The 12211-nt window shown below is 41.6% G+C and overlaps 1 protein-coding gene and 1 non-coding gene across 2 annotated transcripts; one reads left to right on the top strand and one right to left on the bottom strand.

Annotated features, from left to right (window-relative positions):
* Positions 1–4908: 4908 nt before the first annotated feature.
* lrrc3b (leucine rich repeat containing 3B) lies at positions 4909–11334 on the bottom strand. Its single transcript, XM_008331575.3, has 2 exons — positions 11137–11334; positions 4909–6200 (listed from the first exon to the last, which is right to left on the bottom strand). Exon 2 carries the CDS (start codon positions 6061–6063, stop codon positions 5281–5283), a length of 783 nt encoding a protein of 260 aa, XP_008329797.1. The 5' UTR covers positions 6064–6200; positions 11137–11334; the 3' UTR covers positions 4909–5280.
* On the top strand, positions 6494–6575 carry trnal-aag (transfer RNA leucine (anticodon AAG)). The gene has a single exon. It is a non-coding gene; the product is annotated as a tRNA-Leu (tRNA).
* Positions 11335–12211: the final 877 nt, after the last annotated feature.

Below are 12211 nucleotides of genomic sequence, written 5' to 3'. Positions count from 1 at the left end.
TTTGGTAGACCCAGGAAATCAATGAAGGAGTGAAAGAAACACGTCGAGCATCAGATCAATGAAGGAGTGAAAGAAACACGTCAAGCATCGTCAGTCACGAGGTGTGAACGGTAGCTAAAAACAGATCAACAGTGTTGACGGGACGGGCTGTGCTTGGGCTCCTCCGACTGTTGCAAAGTCACGTGAGAACAGCAGCCAAAATCCTTGTAAAATCCTCCTACAGGTCAAGGCCAAAACTAGCACGCCTGGGCGTTGCGGTACGGCCCCGATGGTTGCAATTCTGAAAATCCACAAACACTTCGTGTTCAGAAAATGTTTCGTAAAATGATATTTCTTTAAATATGAGGATTTATGGAATGTACTTTATTGCATGAAAACAAAGGGAAAAGACTAATTGTGTGACATACATTATATACCGTAGATCTGTGCAACCGCACATGGGTGTCCATACAGGACCACGATCTGATTCAATAATTCAACGATTGAACTTGAATTTCAGTATTGATTCGTTTTTATTTCATTCCAACTGACTGATGGATACAAAAGACTAACGTTTGACGTGGTTTTTAATTCAATTCCAATCTCTTAGAAAAGTCAATCTGTATGAAATTGTTCGGCCCCGGGGCCAATAGAATACAATAGAATAGAATAGTCTTTGTTGTCATTTTAACAATAGGCGCCTACAGCACACAACCCAAGTATGAAAAAAAAAAAAACACAACTCCTCAATTACATTTTGCTTTTCTTCCTCTTCCTTTCTCGTTTCTTTTCTGGTTTAACAGCTGTGCTAATTGCGATCCTAGTTAGCTTGCTAATTTCAGTAACTAGCGGAGGGGCTCCGTTGAGGGGAAATCCCTCAATGGCACTTTCCTGCATTGGCCGTGTATACAGTTTAAAGGGAATGCTAATGCGGTTGTTGCTGTTGTTCAAAACACAGTCCTAATGTTTTTTTGTTTTTTTTTTAAACGTAAGCAAGTTTGAGGTGAACACCTGCACCGAAGAAAAGAGAACAGCAAAATGTAAGAAGATCTCTTTAATAGGACTAGATCATGGGTACCAAACATACGGCCCGTGGGCCAAAACCGGCACGCTGGGGGGGTTCTATCCGGCCCGCTTGATGAATTTGGAAAGTGGAAAGATGTTTCGTCGAATTCTATTTCATTACCTACGAATATTTTCTAATGTTCTTCTGTACTTGTTTGTAGGAAAACAAAGGGGTGGAAACATGACATCATTGTTATTTATAGGTTTAATTGTGTTTTGATCTAGTAAACACGAATCGAAAGTTTTTTTTTCCTGCATCTTTCAAGTTGTACTGTGCAGTGTGCATAAAAATAGCAAAATGCTAATAACCCGTGGAATTATTTGAAAATAATACCCACAGTCATTTTTGGTCCTGTGAACATTGGAAGGTTTCGACCTTCTTCGGTCATTTCTTGTATTTCCTTATTTGTTTTTTTTTTTACAGCCTCTGGAAGATGTGCAGGTTGCAGTAATGCAGTACTTTTCAAATAGTGGGGCGGGCCCCCCTCTGGGGGGGGGCGCGGTGAGGTGCCAGGAGGGTCAGGCGTGAGAGGCCTCCAATGGAATATGGCACATTGGACAAAAGTGTGTTGCTGCCGTAATGCACTAGGTGGCAGCAACTCACAACAGTGGTTTGTACAGATAAGAAAATACTTATTATTAAGTTCTCAACAGTATTTCAATTCGGGGAGTGGGAGGGAGGTCTTAAAAAAAAAATGTTGACGATTGATGTGAATTTGATATAAATGAATTGCTAAAAATACATCGCGAAAGGCTCTCAAGCCTTTGATCTGCGATTGTTCACACATTTAAAACTCAAGATGTAATCAATGCTACCGCAGCCACGACCTCTTCTTAAACACGCAGTACCTAAAACGAATACAGTTTTTCCCGAATTATTTTCATATAATGCCAAAACCATAAATCCATTTTAGTCACGGCCGACATTTTTATTTCACCTGTGCTTATTACATCATTCACTTTTTAACTAACGCTGTCTACCACTAAATTTTCACAGCCTTTAAATCAGTGATCCCCAACCTTTTTTTTACACACCACCAGCAGGGGGTGTGTGTGTGCGTGTGTGTGAGAGATGGAAGCTAATGCGCATGTTAAAACACAATGAATGGAAAACATTCATTTATGAAAATATAAATATTATTTTTACATGATGTCCTTTGCTTAGGACACATTCTTAATGATGCAATTTTGGAGTCTTCCGTTATCTCATCACGTTTTTTAAGATCTCCAGATTGTTCTAGGGTTCAAAATTAGGGCTACTTTTATTTTTGTCAAATTTTGTGGGACAACTTACTGGTGAATAAAAAAAAAAGGGTGATTGTCTTTCAAAATAAAATTCCACATAGACCAACCATAAATAAAAGTATTCAAAATAAAAAAAAGGACCCCTCAACTTTTAAAAATATTTAAACTCGCAGGTACAAGCTTGAAACATGTTCCAACATCAAAGATCAAAGAATAAAATAAAAATAAATCTGACAAAAAATATTCAGGCACTTAAGAAAATCCATCAGGTCCGTGGCTACAGTGTGATTCATGACATTGTTCATGCATTAAATAGACATGTCACGGGAAGGGTGAAACTGCCTCTAAAGCAGAGGTTCCCAAAGCGGGGGGGCGTGCCCCCTAGGTGGAGCCCAGTGCCATTGTGGACGGTCCGGGGGTTGGGGGGCATGAATGAATGAAACAATGACACGTTATGCGCTCCCCCCCCCCCCCCCACAAAATCTCACTCCTGCCGACTGACCAAAGTTAGCAATGCTAGCATAAAACCACTACGTTTAAAGTGCGTTAAAAACAGCTCCGTTTAATATGTGTGAAATAAACGTGTCTTGAAACAACAATTTGGTTTCGGGAACCACTGCTCTAAAGAAAGTCGGACTTAATAGGGGAAGCGCAGTTTTGGATCTTAAAGTTTTGTTTTTGTTTTGTTTTTTTCATTTCACACAATTCTAAAGAGCTATTTACATACATTTCTACCCATTGTTCTCTACGTTACAAATCCTCTAGGACGTCATTTTCACACAAACGTTGTACATATTCCTCCAAGTAATTGCTACATAGTTGCACAAGAACATCAATTTTTTTTTCAAGATATCAAAAAAAAACAGGAGTCGCTGTTCGTTCAAAGGAATCACGTGTTTCGGTGTGACTTTGATTGTCATCCTTAGACGTTGGGCTTTGCGTGAGGATATTTGAGGGGGGGGGGAAAAAGCGATAACATCTCCTCCACGCTCTGCTGCAAACATCCCGTTCCACATTGATGTTGATATAAGGGGAACGATGCATGCTTTGACAGTTTTACTCAAACTAGAGGCATGATAAATCATCTTTCTGACATCCCCGTTTCAATAAATCTTCCCTTTTTTTTTTCCCAAAAATGATAAATAGTCTTGTTGACAAGTTGTGCAAAAATAAAATAGTGCAACAATACGAATGATGCGTTGAGAGGAAAGGCAAGTTCCCCACGATAACAATGATTAAAAAAAACAAAACATATCTGATTTTTTGTGTTGCATTCCCTCTTATTTTGCTTTCAATTCAATTCAATTCACAGTCGTAGACTTGAAGCAACTTGTTATTGCCAAAGTGTTTTGAAGTTTCCAGGACTGTAAAAAATATTGTATTAATTACTTAATACTGATTAATTAATTCAATTACTTATTGTATTTTCAGGGCTATAAGTCACACTCTTTTATCATCCTGTGGCGGGGTTTTGCGATATTCAATTACTTATTGTATTTTCAGGGCCATAAGTCAGGTTTTGCGACTTAGGTTCGACCCATATATCAAAATATATAATTTCACTTGGTTGTTATTTTCACACTGACAGCCGCTAGAGGGCACCCTAGGCTTGTGTGTCAGTATCTGCTACTCTCCTGTAAGTCGCACCATTTTTCATCGCTTGGCTGGTGCGATTTTTATACTCCGAAGCAACTTAAATACATTTTATTCTACTTCATTATGCATTTTTTGGCTGGTGCGACTTATAAAAAAAAAATATGAACGCATTTGAGTGCAACGTCTATCCATCAGTTTCACCGTTCATCTACTTAGCACTTAGTTAAAAATACAATAATCATAATCAAATGATAATAATAATTTGTGGGGTCAATGCCTGCCTTGCATCAGACTGATAAAATTATTAATATTGAATTACACCTTTGCATATTTTTTTTTAAATATTTTTTAACATCATTAATTCCATCATTTGGAACCAATTTATTCACAGCTGCCCTGCAATTAATTACCCTATTTTCCGGACGATAAGTCACACTATTTTTTTTCATCCTTTGGCTGTGTTTGCGATTTATACTCGGGTGCGACTTATGTATTAAAATGTATCATTTCACATGACAGCCACTAGAGGACTCTGTAGGCTTGTCTACCAGTATCTGCTACTCCTGTAGTACTGAATATTTACAGACGCTAGAGGGCACTCTAGCTGGCTGGTGCGACTTGTACTCCGCAGCGACTTTGAGTCCAGAAAAAAAATACGGTAGATTCGAAATTTTAGTCATTTGACGCCCCCTAGTGTTTTCATATCGTGACATCCGCAAAAATGTTATAGCTGCCAATGTAGTTACCTATTAGGTTATTTGGTGATTATGACCAGTGGGTACCACATGTCCAGCGAGTTAACGATTCTAAAGCTATGCTTAGCGGCTTAGTTTTATGCTTAGTTTTAACACGGAAGATCCGTCCCGTTATTTGACAGTTTTTCTCTGAAGAAAAAAATGTCTTTGTCAGCGTTCTGTTCTCCGATTTCTCAACTGTGAAAGCTTGCGTAACAAACTTTACACTAATGTGAGCAGAAGATTATCTTAACCCTCCCATTGACCATATAAAAGCTTGCGTAACAAACTTTACACTAACGTGAGCAGAAGATTATCTCAACCCTCCCATTGACCATCGTATTTTCTACACACCCAACGTCCTCGCAACGGGTTTGCACGTTGTCCCCGAAACAGTATGAGGAAAAGTTGGCACAAGCCGTGCAGTACAGGATCACGCACACATACACACATACACACATACACACAAACCAAGGCGTATTATCAGCCATCGGGTCACCTAGACCCGATGGACAACACGAGGGTTAAAAACGACTAAAAACCAGTGGTGAAAATTAAGCGAGGATGAGAACGCACCAGCAGTTTGAAAATAATAAAAAAAAATTTTCTTTCTCTATTTCCTAACATAAACATTTTGGTGTTAGTAATCACTATTACTCCATCAGACCACAGTGCTAATGTCGTCAGCCTCGTCGGGTTTCTTGGGTTTGCTCGGGAGAGACTTGAGGTACTCCAGGTGGCGTCGGGCATCTTCCTGATTCTGCCGGACGTAATAAACCACGTAAGAAATCACCATGGCAAACCAGCCGAACATTGTCACCAACATAGCGTAGTCTGTTGTTCTTTTGGCCAGGTTACAAAGGTCAGTGTCCACTGCCAAGAAAGGCCTTCCCTCCTGATCGAGAAGCTCGGAGCTCCTGCACAGGACCCGGGCAGCGGCCTCGTGGTTGTGAGCCATTCCACTGATTGCCTGTTGGAGGGTGCAGTCACAGTGCCAGGGGTTGTCATTCACGATGACGCGGGCCTTCAAGCGGGAAAAGGCGTCCTTGTGTACGCTCGTGATGCGGTTGTGGGAAAGGTCCAGCAGCTGCAGCGTCGCCTCGATGCCGGCGAAGGCCGCCTCCTCCAAATGTTCTATGGCATTGTACGAGAGATTGAGCTCCCTCAAAATCCGAAGTCCACGGAAGATTTGATCGGGGACCGCTCCTATGTGGTTGTGATCCAGCCTCAGCAGGACCGTGTCAATGGGGAGACTCGGGGGGATTTCTTTGAGGCGGGAGTGACTGCAGGTGACGTTGAGGCCGTGAAGATGGGAGTCACGGAGGCAAATGCAGCCCTTCGGACACATGCTAGCTGACGGGAAGCACAGAGCCATGAGGACTAGGCTCTGGAGGAGCAGGCACATGGGGATGGAGCGTGAAAGCCACACGTCCAGCAAGGTCATGCTGACGGGGTCTCGGCAGCATTCCGCCTGCGGCCGCAGTACCGACTCTGGTCTGTCACATGCATCCGATAAACGGCACCTTGATCCTCACTGTCTGTCAAGTGGAGATTCTGGGAAGTGACGTGTAATCATGATGCCTGGAAACGAGATCAAACAGTAAGAAAGGTTTAACCGCCAATGTTATAGATACACTTATTCTCAATTATTAGTCTTTGTTCCGTCCTTGTTTTAAATGTAAATGAATACAATAGTAAAAAAAATGGCGGCATTTGTAACATAAAATACTCTCTCTTTTCACAAAAGTAAAAATATTTATAAATACAAAAGTAAATCCCACTACTATCGCGGCAGTTGCGTTCCAAGACCCACTGCAAAATGGGAAAAATCGTGACGTAGAGATGAGGTAGTTATTATATTATCGACGTAGCGTGGTAGCGTGGCCGAGCGGTCTAAGGCGCTGGATTAAGGCTCCAGTCTCTTCGGGGGCGTGGGTTCGAATCCCACCGCTGCTAGTACTTTAGTCGGTCCCATAGTGTAGCGGTTAGCACACATACCTCTGGGGGCAGCCTGTTGATAGCGTACCTGCTGTAAACTCAAGAATTTCCCAAAGATTCGATCAATATACTTCAACTTAATTTTTTTTTTATTTACCCTTTCCGAACCTCCCCCCACACTGGTATCAACCCTCTTCAGACTGTATTACCCTTTCCCACACAATTATATGGACAGTAGCGTTGTATAAGAAGTGAACAAGAGAGTGGCCGACAGACAACGGGAGTTGCTACGATGCATGAGCCAATCAGTGTGAGGAACAGAAGAGCCTGCTCAATTTGTGCCAATAGCACACCGAGTTCACATTGTATTAGGCAATAACATGCTGTGTACGATCTCGTCCAGGTAAACAAAGCTACCGGCGATCGTTCGCAAATGGGCTTCCCTCAATTTCAAAACAAGAACCCACATTTTTAAAGTCAGGCAAATCTGCAAAGAAAACAAGAACCCACATTTTTAAAGTCAAGCAAATCTGCAAAGTGTACTGAGGGAGCGAAAGCAGAACCGCGATACAGAGAGGGAACACCGTATCTCGTCGAGTGTGGCATGGCGAACTATCGCAAGTTCTGCAAATTAAAAAAGGGTCTATTCTTTTATTCTTTTCTCCAGTTCAATATTTTACCCGTGTGGGTGTTTAACATAGGCTGAAGAAGGAGCGCGACAGAACTTGTTTTTTTCTACTCAGACTGACGAGTGGGGCATGTCAGACAAACAAGACGGGGAAGGTAAATGAGTGAAAGATATAAGGACCACAAGTGCAAACAATGAATGTTCGCGTTGGGATGGGTGAATTTTAAGGGGGGAACTCAAATGCAGAGTAAGAAAGTGTGTGTAAGCAGTTTTCAGTTCTTGCACGTGGGTCTATCTATCTATCTATCTATCTATCTATCTATCTATCTATCTATCTATCTATCTATCTATCTACCCACCCATCCATCTATCCATCCATCTATCTATCCATCCATGTATCCATCCATCCATCCATCCATGTATCCATCCATGTATCTATCTATCCATCTATCTATCTATCTATCCATCCATCCATCCACCCATCCACCCATCCATCCATCTACATAAAACAAGATCCCTAATGACATTGCTGCTAGCTCTTGCCTCCGTGAAAGCACTGTAAGTGCACCTATAGTAAGTTCTACATGTAACTTGACCGGGGTACATACCAGTTCTGTGAGTTTCTCTCACAGACCAAGTACAGATTCTAAACCAGGCAGCAACATTCATCTATTTTCAAGGTAACACGAAAACGCCAAAGGCGTTTTATAAAAGTTCTATTCATCTTCGCTGACATTTTCATTTCCATCTATCAGTGACCTGATACGAATACACGCACGCACACACAGCGCGCACACACAGCGGCGCAGCTTTAATTCCTACAAACTGCGCAGCTGTTATTCTCGGTGTACACGTCAATCTGTGCAAAGTCCACACACTTCGGGACAAACTGAAGAAAAAAAAAGCTGAAATTACAATAATTTTACAATGTAACAGGGGCAGGCAAACTTCATTTCCTTGCAGCCGTCAACAGAACCAGCAACATGCGCTATCATTTCAAAATGAATAATATATTTTTGGTTCACCTCAAAGTTGAAAAATATACATTCAATAATGATTGGTCAGAGAAAACCGATGATTACTGATGACTTTATTTCTGCATTTATGTCCTATTTTTGATTGCATCGGCATCTTGATAGAATAAAAGTACTTTTGATTTCCACGTGCCCTCCTTCGGCTTACCTCGATACTACGTATTAGATACTAGGCTGAGACGGAGACGGACGATCTGCTGCGGCAAACCCAGAAGGGGACCGGAAGAAAGACGAAGAAGAAGACTTTTTGTTGTTGTTGTTGTTGTTGTTGTTTGATGGGGTTAATCTATTCTATTTGGATAATAAATTGGCAGATGATCCACCGTTGTGACCTTCCCGAAGAAAACAGCCAAATGAAGAAGAAGAAGAAGAAACACTTATAGAATCCTTGAACGGATGTACACTCAGCAACGTTATCGGTACCTGTCAGAGATCTGCCCATCTACAGCTGTGGGTCAGGGAAGGGTTCACAGAAAAGGGGGGTATAAGAGTATAAGAGATAGGTTTGTTTGATCCTGCCTCAAGTCTGCTCTGTCGTCGGTGGGCCTCCTGCTCTGTGTAGCTGCTTCATCACTTGGGGGCCTGTGTGGGCTCTGGTGACACCGGGTTGGGGCTTCAGGCGCTTTGGTAGCTGAGTTTACAACCTTCTATGCTGTAGAGGAGTGACTATGACGTTGAATATGCAGTGAACATACAGCTGCCTCGAGGATCACTGACCCAACGCCTTCTGAGCTCTACGAAAGAAACCCACAGTTGTGCACCCTATTTATTTATTGATTATTATTTTTTTCGAAATTTGATTTCGGGAAGCATGCTAATTACGCAACAGTAAGCCTCAGAATAGCATTCCTTCTCATACACGTCCGAACCTTTGAATATGTACTCTTATATTCATTAGATAAGGTCAGCTTCAGGTTCTCTACTACTGCTGTATTTTCCGGACTATAACTATATACTTTTTTTCCATCCTTTGGCTGGGTTTGCAATTTATACTCAGGGGCGACTTGTTTTTTTAAAATATATAATTTCACTTGTTTGTTATTTTTCACACTTTCAGCCGCTAGAGGGCGTTGGTGCGACTTATATTTGTATTTTTTTCTTCATTATGCATTTTTTGGCCGGAGCGACTTATAGTCTGGAAAATGCGGTATTTGAAAATAGTTTCTGGTATTAATAATAAATTAGTGAAAATGCAACTTTGACTTTGGGTTTTATCTTTCCCGTTGGTGAAGTTTTTTGGTCTGTGTTTCTAATGGATTAAAACCTGGTTTGCGCTTGACCGAGGCCCAATAAAAATAAAAAAAGGTTTCAGTATAAAAAAAATCCAAGAATTAATAGAAAAATTAAAAAAAACATCAAGTAAAATACTTTAGATATAAGGTGACATTGTTAAAAAAAATGTCTTTACATATATTAACACATTTTGTTTAAAAACAAACTGAGGAGATTGTGTCAGCATAAAAAATAACCAAATTATTTTTAGGGAAAACATGATTTCGATTGAAAAATAAGAGAAAACATTATAATAAAAATTTATTGAAACAAAAATGAATTATGCTTTTGTACTGCAATTTTTTTTTTTAAATTTTTGCCTTGTCTCTTGGATGGAAAACAATATCATCTCTGATGCCAAGCCAGGTACCTAATTTGAACTCTGTACCTAGTCTGAACTGGTATGACCCAGACAATCTCCAACTGCACATATGCCAAATGCTAACATCGATTGCCAGGAGACATGTTGCTGATGTCACAATTGGAAACCACCCTTGCCTCAACAAAACTAGGACCCCTGAATGCATTACGTCAAGGATGGACTTGACTGCAGGAGAAAAACAGTTCTCGTTGTTGCTTAAGCAAGCGATTTACATATATTAACACATTTTGTTTAAAAACAAACTGAGGAGATTGTGTCAGCATAAAAAACGGACGAGAATAATATCGGCCGACCGATATTATCGGCCCGATATTAGCATTAGCATAAAGATAATTAATAGTCATTATCGTTTTTTACTCCGATAATGAAAACCTCTGTGTTCTCTTTAAACATTTATTTTGTGCAAACAACACTAAGTTGTGGAATGCCTTTCGAGTAAATGTGTAAATTCCACGACAGGTGATATGTGATGTGATCTAAAAATAGTTTTGGGGGAAAGACAGGGAAATACGTGTTTGGACGATATCGGCAAGAAGAAAAAATCTCCACTATGAACCTTTTCCGTCTTTTTTCCCCCCCCCACTATGCAGAACAGTCACAAGTGTGTTCCTTATTCTACAACCTGGTCATTATTGACGCACAGTAATCACTTTTTTTATATATTTGTCATAAAAGTAAAAGAAAGGAGGCTAAAATGGCAACGAAACGGCCAAATGAACAAATCCAGCTTCCGCAATTTTTAATGGCATTTTAACTTTCAGGGAACGCTTCGCATTGAGGTGCTACCGCCCTGCGAGGCTGTTAATGGGGAAATGACTGCAGGTATTTCGCAGGCGAACACGTATTAAAGTAAGAACATGTATTTTAACACTTCGCTGATTAAAAGACTCAAATGTTGCCTTTATTGTATTCTCGTCATGATGCGTTATTTCGTAAAATCCCCAGAGTCGTTAAGTTGATTCGTTATAATGGCGTCACAGCGCTTTGAAAACAGCACGCAACCCTTCAACTGAGCTTTGTGCAATGTATGCAATCCGATGGTGAGAAGGGTGAGGCTTTTTATTCACAATGTCACCATTTACACACACAGCGGCGTCACATGAAAAGCAGCCGAGACGGACGTTAGGATGACAAGCGACATACAAGGGAGACGTCGCTGAAGCAGAGACAGACAACGGGAGCAACAGGCGACACACATGTCACGGACTTAAGCGCAGTCACAGAGATCATCAGCTTTAGTCACAGACAATCAACGCCGCTCACTTCACATGCAGGTGACGTTGACGACGGACACCGTTTCCATTCCGGCGTTCCCGTTGGGGGTGCTGGATTCCGCCGCCGTCGGATTATCCCTCAGTGTAGGTGATGAACAAGTGCTGCTTTTTTTTTGTGCCATTCAGTGTGGCAGTGTGACACGAACGCCCAGCGAAGTGAATGGGGAGACACGGAAGAGAGAGAGAGAGATAGGAAAGGGAGGGGGAGGGAGATAGAGAGAGGGGAGCCGGGAGAGAGGGAGGGGGAGGGAGAGAGAGAGGAAAGAGAAGGGAGAGAGGGGGAGATAGGAAAGTGAGGGGAGAGAGGGGGAGATAGGAAAGAGAGAAAGAGTGAGAGAGAAGGGAGAGAGGGGGGATAGGAAAGAGAGGGGAGAGAGGGGGATAGGAAAGAGAGGGAGAGGAAGAGTGAGAGAGAGGGGTGATAAGAGAGAGGGGGAGATAGGAAAGAGAGGGAGAGAGGGGATAGGAAAGAGAGTGAGAGAGAGGGGTTATAAGAGAGAGAGAGAGGGAGATAGGAAATAGAGGGAGAGGAAGAGTGAGAGAGAGGGGGCGAGAAGAAAGAGGGAGAGAGAGAGGAAACATAAGGAGGGTGATAAGAAAGAGGGAGATAGAAAAGAGAGGGGGAGGGAGATAGAGAGAGGGGAGGAATGTAGACAAGGGGGGGGAACGAGTCAAAGAGAGGGGACGAGAAGAGAGAGAGAGAGAGAGAGAGTCAGCAGACTGACTGATTACTAGTTTGAAGACACCTGTGATGCTAATTATAAGACACACTTTAGTTCAAACTAAGGCCCGGGGGGCCGGATGCGGCCCATTCAGCTTTTTAATCCAAATTATATCATTTATTTATGTTATCACTATACTTCTGCCATTTCCCTGCAATACCCATGTTTCCCCAATAGATGGTGTAGAAATTGATTAAAAAAAAAACATTTTAGCATTTTAGCCTTTTATGCATGACTTTTACATGTCATTTATCTTAGTTTGCATGAACGATTCATCTATCTGCTCCTGACCCTGCGGCCCCCGTGTTTAATTTTAGAACAATGGTGGCCCGCGAGTGAAAA

Source organism: Cynoglossus semilaevis, chromosome 18 (genome assembly GCF_000523025.1).
Source record: "Cynoglossus semilaevis isolate Cse_v1.0 chromosome 18, Cse_v1.0, whole genome shotgun sequence".
In the NCBI taxonomy this organism is placed as follows: Eukaryota; Metazoa; Chordata; class Actinopteri; order Pleuronectiformes; family Cynoglossidae; genus Cynoglossus; species Cynoglossus semilaevis.
The sequence above is the reverse complement of the archived record's forward strand: the minus strand, read 5'-3'. Positions and strand labels throughout refer to the sequence as shown.

Coding starts and splice junctions, on each gene's coding strand:
- lrrc3b (XM_008331575.3), bottom strand. CDS start 6,063: ATGACCTTGCTGGACGTGTGGCTTTCACGCTCCATCCCCATGTGCCTG.